The sequence below is a fragment of the Stegodyphus dumicola genome, chromosome 9, assembly GCF_044657685.1.
Source record: "Stegodyphus dumicola isolate Sdum_Otavi_A_Nest chromosome 9, ASM4465768v1".
NCBI classification, from domain to species: domain Eukaryota; kingdom Metazoa; phylum Arthropoda; class Arachnida; order Araneae; family Eresidae; genus Stegodyphus; species Stegodyphus dumicola.
The window spans coordinates 140,193,765-140,215,115 of NC_140776.1; the positions used below are offsets into that span (position 1 = coordinate 140,193,765).

Sequence of the window (21,351 nt, forward strand, 5' to 3'; positions counted from 1 at the left end):
TAAAATTTTAGGAGTAATTTTTCTAGATTGTTTTATCAACGTTATTGTGTTTTCACAAGCAGATATTCAATATTGTTCACTTTTACTAGTGTCGTTACTCACTTTTCTGTTTGCCAACAGATGGCAGCACAAATTTACTTGTACAGATTAGGTTTTTACCATAGGTTACCATAGGTTTTTTTTTTCTAATTTTCTGGATTTCAAGAATATTTTTGATGGTCCTAGAAATAATAAAAACTTTATGGGAGTAAAGTTCACCAGTTAACCGCATTCTTTTCTACAGAATGATAATCTACGATCCACGAGAATGAGAAACCATCATGAAGCATGACTACATCGCAAAGACTATCCTTTGATGCCAACTGGTAAAATAAAATGTATATCCTTTTTTACAATAGTTCAGTGGTTTTTTTAACTCTTATTAAGGTATTCGAGAAAAAAAATGATCAAACAATGCTTTTTGAAACGTTATATTCTAATGATTTAAATGTCAGTGTGCTCTGGTGAAGTGAGAATTACAGTTCTGAAAAGGAAAATGTCCAAGTGATGGCAATATCTGAAGAAGATTCGCAGTAAATTAGGCAGTTTATTGCATTGATATTCGTACCTTTTTTATTACTTTCGCAGCTATCCAGTTAAAATCTCAGTCGGCTTAAAACTACTTACTTATTATTTCTTATATCTAACTCTGAATTAAATTCCTTTGACGAAGTCATACGGTAATTTTAATCATGTTTCCGAGTGGATAAATCTTTGACTCTTTTGACTGTGGGATAAGTAGGTTCCAAAAGAGATATCGACCTCTGATGCGATTTGCGATGAAATTTCTAAGGTGATATTGACCGCAATTTCAATACACACAACGAAAACCACGAAAATCTCTTTCAGCCAATTCGTTTAACTTCCGGAAATGAGCGCTTGAGACAGGCTACCAGAGAATTATGATTTTGCTGCACTGTAGTCATGCTGATGTAATTGGTGCAATGAGCTATACAGGCAGAGTCGTAGCTAGGGTTTTCAGCGCCCAGGGACAACTGAAGATTTCGCGCCCCCCTACTGCTTGCCGAGGATGGAAAACATTTAATTTTAAACTGTCGTAACATCAGTTTGGCGCCCCTTGAATTCTGCGCCCGGGGACAGATGCCTCCCTTTCCCCCCCCTCTAGCTACGCCCCTGTATACAGGGTATATTATCACATGCTGATAGTTTTAAATACGGATATCTTCATATATCATAAATACGAAGTATCTCATTAGTTGAGATATCAGAAAGAGGTTTGTATTTAAAGATTTCTCATGTAGAAGAATGTCTTGAAGGTTAGCGTAGATATGATATGAAATTTCAGCCGTTAGCATTACACGTCTTTGATAAGAACTGAAATAAAAATTATAATTATACAATACTTTACTTACTTATTTTCATTCCCTGGTAAATTGCAATATTACTAATAATAAAGCAGTCCATCATGAGCTGCATATCATCTTTTAAAAGTTTTAAATTTGGATATTTTCGCGATATTAATGATATAGCTCCATGGATGGGTGAAAATTTTAACTAAAACGCATAACATATGAAAACAATATGCCGTTTTTGAGAAGAATTTAAATGAAAAACATACTGCAATACGCAAATTTGCTGATTTTATTATATAATTTTTTATAGTTTAACAGTTTTATTAAAAAATACATTTTTAAAATACAAAGTTTGTGGGACATATAACACGTCTTTCCTAATTATAGTATAGAAAAAAACTAAGTTTCTTTCCATCCTTCTAATATTTATTAACTCTTATCCTTCTCGGCCAATTTCTTTAGTTGATTACAGAAGTCGCCTCACCAAATGAAAAGCTAATGTCCTCTATTGTTCGTGGAACGATTACAAATCGTAACAAAAGTAATAATCAATCATTCAGTCAATCAACGTAATTACTTTTACGATGTGGAAGTATTTCTTTTACCTCAGAATGATGTACCTCCAGGAAGATAATTAATTACAAAAAGTGCAAAACATCAAATTTATTACACGTTTTGGGCAAGAAAATTATATGTTCATTTGCCAGAAAAGCTCTTTAAACTTGTAACTTGTAGTAAGTAATAGTTCATAAATGATGTATATCTTGTAAATAAATGAAATATTTTTGCGAATTTTATGGTTTCAGAGAAATGGATAAACTTAATGCCATAAACAAATATGCCATAAATGAGTTAAATTATTAAAACATAATGCAACAGTCATTTGTTCCATAATTGTACTTTGTGCATGCAACACTACGTGCATCTATCTATCTAGCTATATCTATACCTATATCTATATATATAAAGACAGAGATTAATTTTCTAGGTATTTATTTTATTTCCGGATGGACTTTCGCAAAGCCTGCATCCTTCTATATTACCTGTTGTGCTAATATTTTCAAAATTTTGCAACATCTTGTACTTTAAAAATCATTGATCTAATTCATTATAACTATGCCAGGTAAACAGCTCTATTACAAATTCCTCTAAACATGGTGCGCGTGGGGTTGTTAAAAACTATCCCATTTATGCAGCACTTTGGTTGCACCTCCAGCTAACAGTTTAAGCTAGGTTACCCTATCAGCGGCGAAATGTGGCTGTTTCCGTTACCTATTCTGGTTCGAGAGAGGGCTTTCGGCTGGCTGTGTATTTTAAATACTCTCAATACACTAACATTTAGAAACATCCAAGCCTTTTCCCAGGATCAGAACCCAGCCCCAAAAGTATTGCAACCAGCAACGCTAACCACTATACTGATCAGGTCAGTAATTATGTAAAATAAAGAGGTTTATAAAGCTACCTTGAATTATTTATTTTTGATACCTACATAGATCCATATCGGGCACAAAGAGGCGATCATATGAACTAAATATCATATGCATTTACTAGGATGCTAAGAAGCTATAGGTACATGTTTAAAGAATTTTCATCTATTCTAAGAACTCTTCTCAGGCTATTGCAAGAACTAAGATTCCTATTTGCAGCTTCGCAACCACAGCAAAATTCTTAGATTTTGCAAACATATTTACATTACTTTTTCTTGTCTAAAACAAGGCAATAAAAATCCCCTTTGGATAAACCATTTAAACAAAATTAGATACTTCTCATCAGTTTATATTTAGATTTCATAAATTTTTGTATGAAATACATTTATGAATAAAAAGAGTTTTGTTCCTGTTTTTAATAATCGGTTTCTTGTCAGTTTTTGAAACAGTTTCCTTCACCCATCTTAATTTATCCATCTTTAAATTTCTGAACTTTTCCAAAGCAATTTCACCAATAGGTAGTTTCAGATTTTTTAGTAACTGTTATGTGTACAGATGTAATATCCAATAAAATACCATCTATAACTTAAAAATCGTATTGGTAGAAAAAAATGACGTTATTTAAAACTGTATTAAAATTTCTCAGGTCTTAACTTAAATATCTTCTACAGATCACATGTCTTCTAATGGTCGCAATGAACATAGCTGATGAAACTATGTTGAAGATTGTCCAAAATGAATTCCAGAAAGTTACAATTTTAACTTAATTCTTAAGAAAAAAAATCTGAAAACTGTCAGATATTATATTACTCCCAAGTGGACTCCAAATTTTAACTTTCTGGGTGTTACCTTTACTTATTAAATATCATGTTCTTCGCACATTAAACCATAAAATTCAATTCAATAGCAATATCCCGAAATATTTTAAAAAGAGCATAAATTTAAAATTTCCGATACACACTTTCGCGCGCTGGAGATAAAAATGCTTTTATTTTCCCCCCGTACAGTTTTGCCATGGCTTGCTTTAAAATCGTTGAGTTTTTAAATAAAACATTCTTTAAAGTTTTATAAAATATGAAATAGATAATGAAACAAATTTTAAATTTGGGCTTCCCGATGCCCATATTGGAGCGGAGGACTACGTTATTCAAAATTTGATGTCTCCAGGTACCATTGTTTTTTTCATAGTGCGATAAATGTACATACACTCATGCAGATGCTACGTTATTTAGTTTCTCTAAATATAATGCAGGGCTCTAGTAACAGGTGGCAATAATTTGAACATGAAAACCTTTTTATGGTGAACCAACGCAAAATGTTAAATCAAAATTTATAGCTCTTCTGGGGAAATTGTCCCTTTGGGTTAAAAAAGAAAAAAAGGACGGTTTGTGGGTTTGTTTATTTCTTGTCCCGCTCCCATTTTTTGGGGGGAGGGACAGAGAAAATTTTGAAATTTACATTTTAATATAACATACATTTTAAAAACTGGCCTGTAATGTTGTTTAAACATTGATAAGCAATGAAAAAGAATCGAAATGATGTTAAATTATTTGTGATTAAGAACTTTGTTCATTAACGAGTCAAACTTTTTGCATATTTTTATACATGTCGTCAATTAGAAATGAGAAGTATTTTCGACATTCTGGCCTTTTCGTCTTCATGGTAGGCGTGAGTAAACCGGATTCTACGGTAAATGGTTCAGGATGCAAATAAATGTCTTTCACCTGAAATATGAAAGCAAAATATACTTGATGCAAATGAAATTAATGCATATAATACTAACTTTCTTTATAAAGAACCGGCATATATAAACCATATAATTAGATATTAGTAATATCCTTAATATTTTACATTTGCAATTAACTAAATATTGAGTTATAAAAGAATGGTTATCTTTTTTCCCTAACATGAAAACAACTAGCAATCATAAAAAATGAAATTATTAATTTAGAAGATAACCCGCCAATATCAAATTTTCTGTTTTAAAAAACTTAATTGCGTCAACAAATGTAACAAAAATTCTTTGTTAAGTTTATAATGCATTTTCTCCCTCTTTTCTGCATGCCTTCGGGGCATAATTGGAAGCACACTCGACGCGTATTTGGGAGGTACAGCTTTAGAATCTGGGACTCCACATGTTCTAATAATTTACCGTTCTTTTACAAATTCTTTTCAGGTACCGACACATGCTTTGGTATAAAACTTCACAGATATATTATTTCATTCCATATAAATTTAAGCATATGCAGATATACTAACCATCTTCAAACTTGTAAAACTCAGATAATTGTTCTTTATAATTGACTTTATATATGTTAAGGTGAAACACCGAAATCTGGGGAATGTCGAATTTCACCGGTGAATTTCAACATTCACATAGTCGCTTGGTGTATGTTCGAAATATTTCCCAAATACTCTTATTTCTGACTTACACCGGTGAATGTTGACATTCACCATGTACTAATGGTGAATGTTGAACATATAAGAATATTATATTTCCTTCTCCGTAATTCATTCGCGAAAAAACGCACTTGAGACTCAGAATAAGAACTTAAGAATATAAGAACTTAAAACACACAGTACATTCAAAAGGAGAAAGGAAAATAATAGAAGTTATAAACTTACCAAATTATGTGATTCAAATCTTATTTATTGCAACAACTTAAACTATTATGACACTTTGAATTGCACAAGAGGCCCTTGCTTTTTACAACTGCATTTATTTGTGGAACACTTCCTTTTGGAATGGCAGCGTGTACATATACTCCTCTCTTTTCAACCTACACCAGAGCATATCTGTGATTGTCGACATACACACCGGTGAGGGTCCGAATGCACAAGAATGTAAAGAAATATTAGAGCTTTCACCGACGTATTTGGTGAATGTTGACATTCTCCGGTGAAAGTCGACATTCTCCAATTTCGGTCTTTCACGGTAACATATATATATATCGTGACAATGTATACATATTGTCATAACTACATTTTCTGTCAATGAGGTTATTTAATAAAGGTTCAAGAATGGAATATTTGTAATTTTCACTTTTTTGAAATTTTGCAGGGTTCTTGTTATTCATAAATCATATTTTATTGTGTAGCCTCTGTTGTTTTACTGTTCTGTTTGGCTATTTTTACAATACTAATTTTAAAGAAATCTTCGCCTTCCTTACTGCATACCTTCGTGGTATAACTGGTAGTACATCCAGCTGACAATCAGAACATCCTGAGTTTGAATTCCATCAAAGGCATAGTTGATATTTCACGTTCCTTGCTCGCTAAAAACCTGAAAGCTCAACAGTTACATTGATTAAAGGATTGCGATTACCTGTTCGAAAGACTTAAGTCCAGCTTCCTTCCCCAGCTTGGTAATATCATCCAGTAAAAATTGTTTTACAGTCTAGAAAAAAAAAATTCAAGTTGAAAAGTACAAGCATTTGTAATGAAATTTAAGAAATAATTGACTGAGATATTAATTGCGCTTTTGCCTACTGATATAAATCTCTAAGATAGCATATCAAATTAAAGGAGGTGAATGAATGAGCAAACATTTGATTTATTAAATTAAAATGTCGAGTTCTATGCACCATAATACACTATACACATATTTACACTATATTTAACCCTTTCTAACTTTCTATGGTTCTTTAAAACGATCTCACTCCACTAAATCTTCTTTTCCGTCCTTCGCTGCTTCCAACGCCTCAAGAAATATCTCTAGTTTTCAAATTTTCGAGAATAAATTAAACTTTCAAGGCATCTTCAAACTCATTTTCTTGGAAAATCGATAGGATATAGGAGTTTCCTCAATGTCACAAGCATACGAAACAGATGACAAAAGCAGTAAAAATTTCGTAGAAACTACAATATATTACTTTCTGCGCTTACATTAATTTTACTTTTGTAGACCTTAGTTGTAGCATTGTCGTGTATGTCTTCACGGAAGTGTGGAAAAACATTTCTAAGTGTTTCGTTTTAATTAAAAACCTTAAGCGTTTGAAAAGTGTATTTTATTTATCTCAAAAACATTGTTACCATTCAAGATGCCTCTGTCGAAGAGTTTATTAACCTTTTATATATGGTCGATGGCTGTCTTGAAATCTAGGTTTAATTTTGCGAATGATTATCACTGGTGATTTCGCAAGGAGAAGAGAGTGCAATATACCACCTAACACCCTCTGGCAGTTTCCCTTATTAAGATACCTTATGTATGAAATCGAAAACTCTTCAAACTATGTTATATACACTCTTTTATCTGCAAAAGATGGTGCTTTCTGCTGTAAATTTACAGATTTCTGAGATTAAAAGCAATCTTTTCGATTTGTATTTAACGAAAAAATGGCCTAAATGATTTTAAGCTAAAATGTGATTCTGTGTTCTACGAAATAAATCGTAAACGTTTCAGAATTTGCTAGAATGATAATAGTCATAAATTGTGACCAAAGAAAAACCACTTCTCTTCGCAATGTGAATAAATGAAATTTTTAATTAGTTTGAACCTCTTATCGAAAAACACTACATTACAAAATGAAAGCGGAAGAGGAACATGTCAAGTGAAATATAAAATTAATAACACAAAAACCTTGAGTTTGACGTCGATTTAAGTCAAGATCGCAATTGATTTTGAGGACAAACAAGTACACGTCTCTCTTTATCAGGAGCAAAGAAATCTGCAAGACTAGAAAGTAGTTGACTTGGAAATGTGTTTAATATACCCAAGTGCCTGGGCCCAGTGCCCTACCCCGAATCGAACGATTAAAAATTTCGAAATAATATACTTAATAATATGTTAAGAAATAAAATATCAAATTTGCATTACTGAATTCTTTTTTAAGATAAACTCTTAGACAAACAAAAACGACGCACCATGAAGTCCGAATGGGACGAAAATCGGTAGAAGTGATGTATATGTACAGAAGAACAAATGATTACAGTTTGAGAACAATTGGATAATTTATTGAAGTGATAGAGCTTCACAAGCTGAAAAAGTCAGTAACGCTTTTGTCCACCTCTGGTCCTTATGCAAGCAGTTATTCGGTTTGGCATCGATTGATAGAGGTTGCGGATGTCCTCCTAAGGAATATCATGCCAAATTCTGTCCAACTGGCGCGTTAGATCGTCAACATCCCGAGCTGGTTGGAGGGCCTTGCCCATAATGCTCCAAACGTGCTCAATAGGAGAGAGATCCGTCAACCTTGCTGGCCAAGGTAATGTTCGGCAAGCACTAAAGCAAGCAGTAGAAACATGTGCAGTGTGGGGGCAGGCATTATCTTGCTGAAATGTAAGCCCAGGGTGGCGTGACATGAAGGGCAACAAAACGGGCCTTAAAACTTCGTCGACGTATCGCTGTGCTGTAAGGTTGCGACGGATGACAAGCAAAGAGGTCCTACTATGAAATGAAATGGCACCCCATACCATCACTCCTGGTTGTCGGCCGGTCTGCCGGAAGACAGTCAAGTTGGTATCACACCGCTGTCCGGGGCGTCTCCAGACTCGCTTTCGCTGGTCATCGGAGCTCAGTTCAAAGCGGGACTCATCACTGAAGACTGTTCTACTCCAGTCAGTGACATTCCAGTGTGAATGATCCCGAAACCACTGTAAACGGGCTTGACGTTGTACAGAGGTCAATGGTAGTCGGCGTAAGGGGCGCGATGACCTCAGCCCCCTTTCTGTAGGCCGTCTAAGAATGGTCCTTGCGTAACTGAAGCACTAGTTGCACGTACAATCGATGATAATGATGCACCTGGGGGGCTGCGAGTGCTGCTCTGACGATTGCCCGGTGTTCACGTTCTGTCGTTTGTCTAGGCCTACCGCTTACTTCTTGACGTTGTGTGCGGCCTTCGTTCACCCAAACCTGCCAACATCGTTTAATAGTGACATTGCTCCTTCTCAAATGACGAGCTATTCGCCGATGAGACCAACCGGCTTCTTTGAGCCCAACTGCACGATGTCTCTCAAATTCTGACATCTGCGCATATCGTTCGCGCACCTTTATACGAGGTGTAGTTACTGTCTACCAGAGTACACGGAATGAAATTCGTGAAGAATTTGTGACCTGGAATCGTAATTTCTCCTCTTAAATATTCTGCCAATTGCGCAGATCAGATGCGCTGTAGTGACAACAGTTCATTCACTGGCAGCCAAAATGTAAAATGTTGCATTTTCAGTCGAAACCTGTATGCATATCAATTTGTGTCCAATTTGCTTTATATCTTCTCGGTGCGATTTTTTTTTGGTCTAAGAGTGTATATTATAAATGTTAATTAATTAGTTGGAGGAGGTTTATCAAAAACTAATTGATCTGGGAATAAAAAGTACGAAGGCGCAATTCAAGCGGTCAGCGTAGTAAAGTTTACACGATTTAAGAATACATACAATAATCTAGCAAAAAATACAAATCGAAGAAGGAAAATTATAAATAAAATGATATTAAATTCTAATATGATTAAGTATGGCCATCAGCCGCATTTTATATTGCTCATCCAGATAATTATAGTTATAGATCCGGAGATCAGAATAACTAAGTTTAACTAAGTTTCCAAAAATCGGGACTTTTTTAAAACGTCGTGGGACAAATTGTTGAAAATTGGGACGTCTGGTCACCTTAAGCTAGTAGCAACGTGACGATCCATGATCCATCCGTGACTGCTAGTTGATATAATGGCGTTAGACACAAGGGTGCTTGCGCACAGTGTGTTACTCCTTCTAAAACCATTCTCTGAAAGTTACTAAGTAAATTCAAAAAAATAACTTGGAAAATTATAATAATAATAACACTTATTATTATTATTTAAATAATTAATTATTAAAGTCAGAATTATAGGATAATGTCCATTGCTTTCCAGTCTTGCAGATTTCTTTGCTCCTGATGAACAAGGATCTCTACCTGTTTGCCCTGGAAATCGAATGAAATCTTGACTCAAATCTACGCCAAATTCAAGTTTGTTGTGTAACTAATTTATACTACATTACAACATGGAAAAAAATTTCAAAAGGACCGTTGTAGTAATATATAATTTACATGGCCAAAGATGGCTAACTGTGAGTCCTTTTCTCTGGTTGTGTAACTAAGAAGTAAGATGAACTCATCAACAGAGACCTCAAAGTTCCTTTATCCAAATGAAGTACCACTCACGCTAAAGAAGCATTGTTGATAGAGGGTGGTCGTTAAAAAAACGTTCCCCATCATATGAATCCGCTCAACCACTCAATGATGCGGCTGTTATTTGAAGGTATGCGTTCGAGATTGTGAAGGTTTAAAACTCTACAGCTCTCACGGTTTCTGTTATAGTAAAAAAATTTCGAAAATTTTAAATGGCAATACGACATTTTTTTTCACTGCGCAAATTCATCAGAACATTGAAAAAACATAAATGCCATTAGAACGATACACGCATGACGAACATTGCCGGGGTAAAATATTTATCTATAACGTGCAGTTATAGAGATTCCTCCTGCGATGTTATGTTTCCCATTGTCGTCAACACTCTCCCGCATAAAATGTATTATCGTCTGTAATCGCGGGCACGCTGAAAACTTGTAATTCCAATAAAGGGATTTTCCCCCTCTTCTCTCTTGTACTGCCATTGGTCCTTTACAATGTCCCTCCCCCCAAAAAAATAGATTGAGAGAGAAATTTGAAAGGATTACATAAAAGAGGATTTGCTAAGGGTTTTTTTATGCTCTCGGCTCAATACCGCAGGTTACTAATCTTCTCTTGAACTCAAAACTTCTAAAACATTTTTTTTTATAATTAAACATTGCTTCTTTCGCTCTTAAATCATGGCAAAATCACAAAATTTTTTAAAGCAGCTTCGTAGCATATGTTTAATATTCCAGATACTGTGTTTAATTCAAACCTCTTTCAGATACTGTGTTTAATTCAAATCTTTCTGTTTTTTTTTTCAGTCTTTCCTGAGTTTATCATATGTTTTCTGTTTACTCTCTAGTTTACTAGCGTCAACCGCCTAAAAGAAAATCTTAAAGCTTTCAGATTTTATATTACGCCCAAAGGGGCATTTATTCCCATTTAAATACACATTTTAAGAACATTTGAGCTAATGTTTCTTCGGACTAAAAATACTTAATAACAGCCTATCTTTAGAATTTCTGATACAGAGTCTCACGCGCTGGAGATAATTTTGTTTTTCGTACAGTGTTGCCACTGTTCAATTTGAAATCATTGAGTTTGTTAATCAAAAATTCGTTAAGATAACGATGGTTAAGTCCACAAGAGCGTATGGAGTTTACTACTGATACAACTGGTTTAATAACAAACACACGAGAATCTGAGATGTTTCCGAGGAAGAATTTGCTGGTGAATAATACACTGGGTTACCAGAGGTTTAAATATCTAGTTTTTTCTAAAAATTTCGAATAGTTTTTATCAGTAATATCTATCATCTCAGCCAACGAAAACTATTTTAATTTTTTTGTCTTGTCTTCTAACTGATTCTTGATGTGGCCCTCTCAAGTCTTTTAACAGTTGTTCTCGCCGGAAGAATGGCAGGTCGTAACATATCTATTTTCCTGGGCACATTGTTTTGGCTGCCACAAGCAAACATGATTTAATTAACTCACCATCGGTAAACGGTTTTCGTTTTATGGCTAATAAATGAGCTATTTGTAAGCTGACTATAGTTACTGCTTCATTACCATTTTTTTTATTTTTACGAATAAATTGCGTTGTGTTGACATTTCTCTTTAAAACTTTCCAATTTTAATGATCGTTCGTTTTAAGAGGTTTGAATACCGTGTCGAGTGTTTAGCTTGGTAATGACGACATATATTGTGCTCTTTTCGCGCAGCTATTATGTCATTCCAAATTAAACATAAAATTTCGCAGTTTAATCCTGTGACAAAATTGGCCCTCCATTCTGCTTTAAAAACACGACAAGTAAATATTCTGCTTTAAACATGACAAGTTTCATGTAAAAAAACAATACCACCTCGCAGGTCGGATTAAAAAGAAAACGACGGTCAGACGAAGATTTGATTCATCATCATAAAAAGGCGGAAAGATGCTAAAATATTTAATTACCTTATTTTCAAGGCCTACCTTTCTCTTCTTATTTGATTTTGAGATCGACATGGTAACGGTAGGTAACTGAATAAAAAGAAATAAAAAAATAAAATCTCGCCGAATACCCTGACAGACGATACATGCGCAGCGCATATCAAAACTGTCAGCAAGCTGGCGCGGCGCACGATCCACAAACATTCACCTTTTTTAAGTGCTTTTAAAAAACACGGCAGACGATAGAATACAACAGTAGCGGCACTCGCGGTCATTATTCACAGCTTTTCAACTCAATTATCGGCCATGACATGGTAAAACGTAGTTCGATTTATTTTTCATGTAAAAAACAATACCACCCCGCAAGTCGGATTAAAAGAATGCGACGGTCAGAGGAAGATTTAATTCATCATCATAAAAACGCGGAAAGAAGCTAAAATATTTAATTACCTTATTCTCACAGATTTTCTTCCAGGTGCCTTTTATTGAATTGTTCTTACACCATTCTGTTAGAACGTCCTGATCTGGAACTGCTATAGCAACTAATGAGGCCTAAAATAAAAAATAAAAAAAGATTAAGCATCTTTTAATATGTAAAATTAACTTTAAAATAATTTTATAGATAAAAAATCAATTATTAAATAATGCAGTATGACAATAAAAATTATTATTTGGGCGATTTAACTTACAATATATTATAGCTTTTGAATATTTGAAATATAAAAAATAAGCACTGAATTATAGGAAAAAGCAGGGAATACAAATCATGATTTACCTGAAAAATGTAAAGCTGTAAGAATTTATTATTTTATTGTCATTAATACCCATTAATACCCATTTTCCTTCCCAATTTTTTATTCACTTCTAGAAACATGGGAATGTAAGAATAAAATATAAATATTCTTTCAGAAGACTCGAAATTAGGATTGATAAAAATCATGAGTATTTTATTTTAGATGTTGGCACTGAGGATTTGAAGCAAATTAGCTTTACTTAGCTTAAAAGTAAAAGCCTTATTAGTTTTTTTCTTCGATTGTAGATAGCAGGAGTGAATTTTGTATATTAAAAAACTTAATTATTAAACTGAATTCTAGTTTGTAGGTATTAGCTTCTTTATTATTTAAGTTTGTATATTAATGCTGTGTTGATACATTTTAGCTTTGTTTATTTATTAAAACATGCCCGGTTATTTAGGGTTCTATTTAGAATAGAATTGTACAGCTATTCCGTTGCTTTGAATTAACAAAGAGTCAAACTAACGGTGGAGATTGTCAGACGACTTACTGTGCTATCTGCGTTCTAACTAAAAGTATCACTCAAAGTAAAATGTTAAAACAATGAATAACTTGTGAATTTACTCCAACAGGGCGATTAAATATATTCAAAGTTTTAACAGAAACAGAACTTTACCAGCTTGAGGGGAATCATAACACAGGTTCATATGAAATTGAATGCAAAATACCAAAGCAACACGTCCTACTAAACTTTGACTCATCTCTAAGGTTCACTAAATTCCAATAGCGAATAGCAGTAGCATAAGCCAATAATTTAAATGCAATAGCTGGGATGCTAAGTAGATTTTCAGTCAGCTTATTCTGCCAGGGTACTTTTAAAGTTAAGTTCTGGATCACTGGAGTTTAGCACAAATGATCCTCTGGGATCATTTGTGCTAAACTGCGTTATAGTGAGAACTGTCGAATATGGGAATAAAAGCAGAACCCAAATGATAAGGTAGCATGTTTAACAAATATAAAATAGCACAAAATGGATGTATGAGACGATAATTCACCGAAAAGAAAAAAATTAAGAAGAACAGATAATTTCTCGACATTGAGGCAGATCTAAATGTGTTATTGCCAAATAAATCATTAAAAATACACTATGCATAAATAGCTTTGAAATACTCCTAAGAGAGAATAATTTAAACAACTTGTCAACTAAGTTCCGGAGGGAGGTTGGTCAGTTACAGTTTTGCTTAAATTATTATTATTTAGCAAATTAACTAAAGCGCCAAAATATTAGGTACCGTTATAAGTTTCTGGCTACTCTTCATAACATGGAAACGGTTGCAGTTAGGGACAGATCTATGGAGTAAAATGTCTTGGCATTTGTACCTGAGCATAGATTTGATACATATGGCTTTCTGCATGATTGTTGATCATACGATAAGCATGTTGCAAATGTCAGAATAAATAGGGCTGTTTAATGCGGCGAATGATAGCAAGTCTTTCATGAACAGCAATAAGATGAATATATAAGGGAGCAGGCTTGTGCTAAAATAACAATACATAAAGAAATAAAATAATTATAAAAAGAGAAAAAAAGCTATTATATACAGTTGGTACAGAAACGAGATAACTTGAATTTGAGAAGACTAGTAATCACTTAAAGGCCTCCCAGAGTAAGTTGTTGGGGAAGCCTACTACGGTTCCGAAGGCCCCGGTTTCGAATCCTGGAGAAGGCATGGTTTTAATTATCCGTCCCTTCATAGGAGGTAATGGTGGCCCATCTATTAGGAGCTTCCATAATGAAGTGGCCACCACTTCCGGCCTTAGTAGTGGCCAAGACTAAGTCAGCTAGTTGACCTCTAATGGAAAAAAAAATTCTGAAAGAGGAAAACTGTTGCGTTAAATCATATTCTGCTTCAGTTCTGGTGACTCTCAGGATATTACTTAACGCACTACGAAATGTGGATTTTATTGAATTAAGGATGGTTATCATTAACTATTGCTGATGCTATTTTTATCGTCACGACATTATATTCGTCACCTTACCTGTCAGAGATATCAGAAGGTTTTAGGAGAGACCTTGAAAGTGCTCTTGCCAAGAATCGACGAGTTTAAATTGTAGGCCATTAGTATGGTGACCGCTACACTATAATAACAAGAAAAATAGCTTAAACCCGCTCCCCTACCTACTCTCCGGCAATCAAATCCTGGTGTGATTATACTGCTACTCTTATGCTGATATACGAACAGTTGTATTCTAAAGAAGCCACAAGAGCAATGTATTCAAATTCCTTTCGCCTGTACCCAAAATATGTCGTTGTTGTAAATCAGGATGACTGGCACTACTACACCAACGCGGAAGAATCACATTATCAACTGTTTCTTCCAGCAAAACATGTGTGGATGAGATGACAGAACAAAAATTTAAAATAATTAAGTTAAGGGAATAGCATTATATTGGATAAAGAATTAGTAGTTTTGTCCTTATATGAGGTGCATTCTGTTGGTCCAATATAGGGCAAATATCGCATACTTAATTTCCGTTAAAACCAGTTACTTACACAAATACCATTAAAAACAATTCTAATCATTTCATAAACACCCCAATCTTGCATTACTGGTTTTTTAGTAATAGAATTGTATTCTCTACATCCGTAATAGATGATGAAGAATGAGCTGCTTGCAGATTTTATTGACTTTTTGCATTCAAATGATCAAACTGCTTTCCAGCTTTAAATAATATTATACACTTCCGAGACGATATGCCGACTCCGTTTGATGAACGAAACGGTTTCCAACAAACTAAGTTGTAATGTGGACTCTTATAGAATCCCAACATGAGCAGTTGGTACACTCTTGCAATAATATTTCTTTGACTCAGTGTTGTACAGAGTACACGCTGTAATTTGGGAGCATTCAAGAACCTCATGTAACTACTAAGCCGTGCCTGATGTTTTAGCTCTTCAGTATGTAATAATAAATGAGTAACTATGGTTGAACTTATCATCACAACACTTTAAGAGATAATGAACGATTAGTAACAATAATAATATGCAATTAATGAGTAAATTTAAATGAAACATCTGTGTAAAATTTACCTGCAAACTTTCACCATGAACAAATATCTGTGTAATGAATTGCGATGATAAGTAGATGCTTTCTATTTTCTCTGGGACGATGTACTCTCCTTGAGCAAGCTTGAAAATATTCTTCTTCCTGTCGATTATTTTCAAAGTTCCGTTCTTAAAACATGAAAGAAAGAATTTTTCTCTGAGTACATTTTCAACACATAATGATATATTACATGAATTTATTAATAAAAGTAAAATATAACAAGGCCGTTTTGATCAAATATCATTGAAATGATACAATATTGATCCATTTTACAAAAAAAAAAAAAAAAAAAAAAAAAAAAAACTCAAATGTTTCAAATTTTAAATTGCGTGCAAAGGAGCGTTTTTTTAAAATTGTTACCTTTATTTCTTAAATATCATGTTCTTCGTCCTTAAACGATAAAATTTTCAAGAGCAATATCGCAAAATAATTTTAAAATGAGCATATCCGATATAAATTTCCGATACACAGTCTCGCGCGCTGGTGATAAAAACTTTTTTTTTTCTGTTTCTATTTATGTTTTTTTATGCCATTATGTTTTTATGTCGCCACTGCTCGCTTTGAAAGCCTTGCTTTCTATTCAAAAATTAGTTAAAGTTTTACAAATTATGAAATCGACAATAAAACAAATCTCAAATTTTAAATTTGGGCTTCCAGATGTCCCTATTCGCAGGCGGATTCTGTTATTTAAAATTTGATGGCTCTAGGTACCGTTGTTTTACCACAATGCGAGAAATATGCATACATTTATGCAGCTTCTTCATTATTTAATTTCTTTAAATATAATACAGGGCGATAATATTTGGTGGCAACAATTTGAAAAGTGAAACAACGCTTGTAGTGAATCAACGCAAAATGCCAAAATGATATTAATAATCCTTCTTGGCAAATTGCCCCTTCGGACTAATTATAGTAATAAATGTGTCCATTTTAATTCTTTTTCTCCAATCTAATACATAAAAAAAGTCTTTTTGGTGTGTTTTATTAATATAAAAACTGATACCTGAAGCATTTAAAAAAAATATGACAAATTGTAGTGATTATTTTAATTTTCTAATACGTACCTATTTTTTTAAACCCTTTCCTTCAAAGTAGAAGCCGAATATAATAAGCAGTATCTACATTTTCAACAAGAGCGATGAAGTAATTCATTATTTCTGAGGGTGTCCGCCGAAAACACCGCGGACGAAAACGTCGCGGAGAAAAACAAAGCAAAGTGAAAACGTCGTGGCACAAAACATCGTGGGAGAAAATAAAGCAAAGAGAAAACTTTTATATCTTATATTTTTAAACATCGTGGTACAAAATATCGTCGTCGAAAATAAAGCGGTTCATAAACTTCGCAGTTTAAAAACATCGTCGTCGAAAATATAGTGGTAAAAAATAAAGTATCCACAAATCATCGCATGACGACAACATCGCAGACATGCTTTTTTTCAGGCTTTATTAATTGTAAATGGTTATTTCCATAATGATTTGTGAGCGCGATATGGAAAGAAGGATAATTTTTACTTTCATATTTTTTATTAACTAATAAATTTTTGCTGAAAAAGTAAGAAGGAAACTTAAGCATAGAAAATTAAGGCAACTTATAGCATTTAATTTTAAATTGACATAGTTAACTCACAAAGGTCATTTACAAACCATTTTTATAAAGGTTTTACTGGTAATTTTTCATAAAAAGTATAATGTAAAAAGGATTAGAAAAAGGAAGCTAAGTAACTGCATGACCTTATCTATAAAAAATTGCTAAGTTAATTATGAGATTATTTTCTTCACTTTTGTCAATCTAATACTCTTTATAGTGAAAACTATTTATTTTTCTGCTTCAGTTTATTCTTATGTTTCCTTTTTACTTTTTCAGCAAAAACTTATTACTTAATAAAAATATGAAAGTAAAAATTATCTTTCTTTCCATCTCGCGCTCACAAATCGTTATGGGAATATCCATTTGCAATTATTAAATGTCTGTGATGTTATCGTCCAGCGATGATTTGTCGATACTTTATTTTTTACCGCGATATTTTCGACGACGATGTTTTTAAACGGCGAAGTTTATGAACCGCTTTATTTTCGACGGCGATATTTTGTACCAAGATGTTTTCTCTTTGCGATGTTTTCTCCCACGATGTTTTGCGGCACGATGTTTTCGCCTTGCGTTGTTTTCTCCGCGATGCTATCGGCAAAACCCTTATATTTATAGTAATAAGAAGTAAGAAGTACTATAGTAGTAAGTAGTAAGAAGACCACTAGTTAGTCAGAAACACATAATTTAACTAGAACATTATAAAGTAAATACGCAAAGCGCATGAAACTTTATTATTCTCAAATAAATTCATTATTTTTCACTCGTATTTAAAACTCTTATGGTGTCCGCCCGTGTTTGTCATGCAAACCGTCATCGAATTTTATATCATATGAAGTTTTTCTGCGTGTACGCTGGGAAGGTTTGAGAAATATCATCTTTGTGTATCCATTTTTCTTTAATCTGGGAATCTTCTCAACTGTATCAGTGGTGCTGTGGCTCTAGTCGATCATAATATAGTGAAATATATCTACCATATAAGCAAAGATTGACAAACTGCGCATTTATATAATATGTAAAATAAAAACTTAACAAAATTTACGTTGAATTTAATGTAATGAAATTTGTCATCGGTTGCGCAATTGATTTGTTACGAACTTTAAAAGTGCTTTCACAAAATTGTAAGTAAGACCGTTTTATAATAAATTTGCTGCTGGAAAGCAAATTAATAATAAAGTCAATAAATATGATTCCAGACAAGTCGGGTTGATTTACATTTTTCGTAACAACATACAGGTTTAATAGCAATACATTTTTTAAGCAATATAATTCGTTTGCGATGGACATCCTCTTGGTTTATTTATAGGCAAATGAAATATACAGAATGGCAATGATAACATGCATTAAAACCGATATGTGATTTTAACTTATTTACCTACACCGAGTTTCGAAAGGATAGCAAGCACTAATAGTGTTACATACCGGCAACCACATTCCTATATCTCCTGTATGAAGCCATCCATTTTCGTCTAACGCTTCTGAAGTTTTCTCAGGATTTTTAAAATATCCTTGAAATAAGCTAGGACCTCGAATGCATATCTAGGCGAAAATAAAATACCAATTTGAGTCCGTAAAACAACGACATGTGATAACAAACAAGCACTGAACATAGCATTTAATATATTATATTTACCTCCCCTTGATTGTTATTTGAAAAATATCCCATTTCCGCTACATCAAGAAGCTTAATTTCAGAACATGGTAGTGGCGGGCCAACGTTTTCTGGAACATATGACAATATCATGGCAACGATTAAAAATGGGAATATTAAATAATAATAATAATAATAACATAAAACGATATATTCTAGCTTACATGCAGGCTTTTCAATAAAAAACATAACAACCTCTAACATAAAATGAGAAATGTTCATAGACTGTTTTCACAAAATAAGAAGGCTGATAGTACACTCCAATAATATTTAATGTGGAACCTAGACAATATTCCTCTCATACAGAATCTCGTAAAAGCGTTGAGATAAAGGTCTAAGTAGAATTTTGAAGAGTGTAAAAAAATAAGAAATACCTCTTAATTCTTCTTATATGTAACATACCACAGCCTTCCTGAAGTCGTTTTGGACGATGTTATCAGAGTAATATTCTGAAGCACCGAGGTGTGACGATCTGGAACGACCTTTGCTTCCGCTAGTTTTCAACTGAAACTTGTTGAGCAACTTTTTGCAATTCTCGCTGCTGCTTTTTACCAGAAATCTACGTCCAGTAAATAATTAATAGTGATGTTTCTGGAGATGTACTACTTCTCCGATCAGGAAAGAAATAACGTCAGAATTGATGACCTGTGTTTGTTGGACGTGTTATAAGTTTGCTGGACGTGTTTGTGGACGTGTTGTTGGACGTGTTTGTTGGACATGTTTTAAGTTAATACGTCCAACAAACGTTTTTGATACTCCAAGGGAAATGCGGCCAGCTCACTCTGATAGAAATACGATGCGAATCTAAATATCACCAGTCTTGACGGATATTAGCACCCTCTTGTGTTTTAAACAGGTTATGAACACGCTGTAAAATGCGTTACAGAGTTATGGGTGTTTAATATATTGCGAATCTGTAATGAGATTCTTGATGCGGGGAATATAAATTTGGCATACATGTGTTAAGCAAGAATATCTAGAGGATAACAAAATTACAGAATTATTTCACTCAAGGTCTAACTATTAATATACAATGTAAAATGTTGTGCTTATAGTTTTACTTCTATACTTAGTTTTCTTTGAAAATATATTGTTGCGTGCGTACGGGTTCGTTATGAAATGAATGCACAAGTCCGATGAAAAATGAACAAAAATTTATTATTATCACAATAAAAATGCTTAAATTTTCCCAAATTATCATGCAGTATTACAATATCTCACAGTAGTTATCTTTTAACTACTCAAATGTACAATAGAACGTAATTCAAAACAGCTAAAGAACGCTAATCCGAGAATTCGCTATAATCAACAACAGCAGTTTTCTAAACAACAGCAAAGCAACTACCACAAACTGAGATGTTTTCCTCCTTTTATAAGATTTTAAAATCACGCGCTAGAATTTTCCAGTACTTTCTCGAAATCAAAAAGAGATATTTATTTATTTAATGCACGCGCTCTTGTATTTTCAATTTTCCGGCTTAGCTTTCTTTTAATATTCGTCACGCGCTGCACTGCGCGAGAAATAAAACCATTTAATTTATAATTGAACTAACATTAGCTTTTTAAATACCAAATTCGTAACATTGCCCCCTTCCCAAGGACTGCACGTCCCGGGCAGTAAAATCCCTGGACAGGAAGCTAAACTTACAACTGTGGCATAAATCCATTAATAAGCATTACATTACAATAATAAACAACATGAACAATAAATGCAATAAATAAAACAAATCAAATACTAAATGCAAATCAAATCAAATACACATTTAAAAACAAAAAGTACCATGGTCTTATACTATTTACAATTATTTACATTACGTACTATGGCCATACTAATGAGCTAACCTGTCGTAATGACCGACTTTAGGTTTAGATTTCGAAGACTTACGGAGACGTCATTCAGTCTGTTCCGCACTGTACATGGACCATCCGAAGGTGACTGTAGTTTAGGACTGAGTCCTTTTCGTTGAATCGGGTTCCACAACCTCACCTTGTCTCCTTTGTTGGATCTATGTCCAGTAGCTCTTGTGTTGTATCTGGTCTTCACTTTCTCCGTCGCCAAGTTCACTCGCTTTCGTACGAAACGGGGCATCATTTCAAAACGGGCTTGGACATCTTGGATGTGTACCTCAGGCGATGAAGGCGCATCCGTACGGCGATCAAACCGGCGGTCACAAGGCAGACGAAGGTCTCGACCGAAGAGCATCTGGGCTGGAGAAGAGCTGGTAGTCTTGCGTTTCTTTTCGACCCTAGTATGATTTCGGCAGCTTCCCGAGCTCGATCTTTCGGACAAGGCGTCGACACTTCCAGGCGAGGATCCCTTTTGAGGATAGTCATGCCATCAGATGCTGAAAGCAGCTTATTGTTTTTGAAATCTAAGGAAAAATTGTATTTCCTTAAAAAGTCCAATCCGAGTATGCATGGATCTGTAATATCCGCCACATATGCCGTGTGATGGTAGGCGGCACTTCCAAACGTGATGTT

At 34.0% G+C, this 21,351-nt stretch overlaps 1 protein-coding gene across 1 annotated transcript in view; it reads right to left on the reverse strand.

Moving 5' to 3' along the window:
- Positions 1–4,159: 4,159 nt before the first annotated feature.
- LOC118185440 (long-chain-fatty-acid--CoA ligase 5-like) overlaps positions 4,160–21,351 on the reverse strand; it is a 102,609-nt gene continuing 85,417 nt past the window's right edge. Inside the window, exons 15-20 of the mRNA XM_085824153.1 lie at positions 18,853–18,941; positions 18,642–18,758; positions 15,619–15,762; positions 12,243–12,344; positions 6,105–6,176; positions 4,160–4,503 (exon numbers count right to left, since the gene is read on the reverse strand). Of these exons, the coding sequence (XP_085680279.1) occupies positions 4,360–4,503; positions 6,105–6,176; positions 12,243–12,344; positions 15,619–15,762; positions 18,642–18,758; positions 18,853–18,941 (668 nt within the window). The 3' untranslated portion in view covers positions 4,160–4,359. The remainder of the gene's footprint in view (positions 4,504–6,104; positions 6,177–12,242; positions 12,345–15,618; positions 15,763–18,641; positions 18,759–18,852; positions 18,942–21,351) is intronic.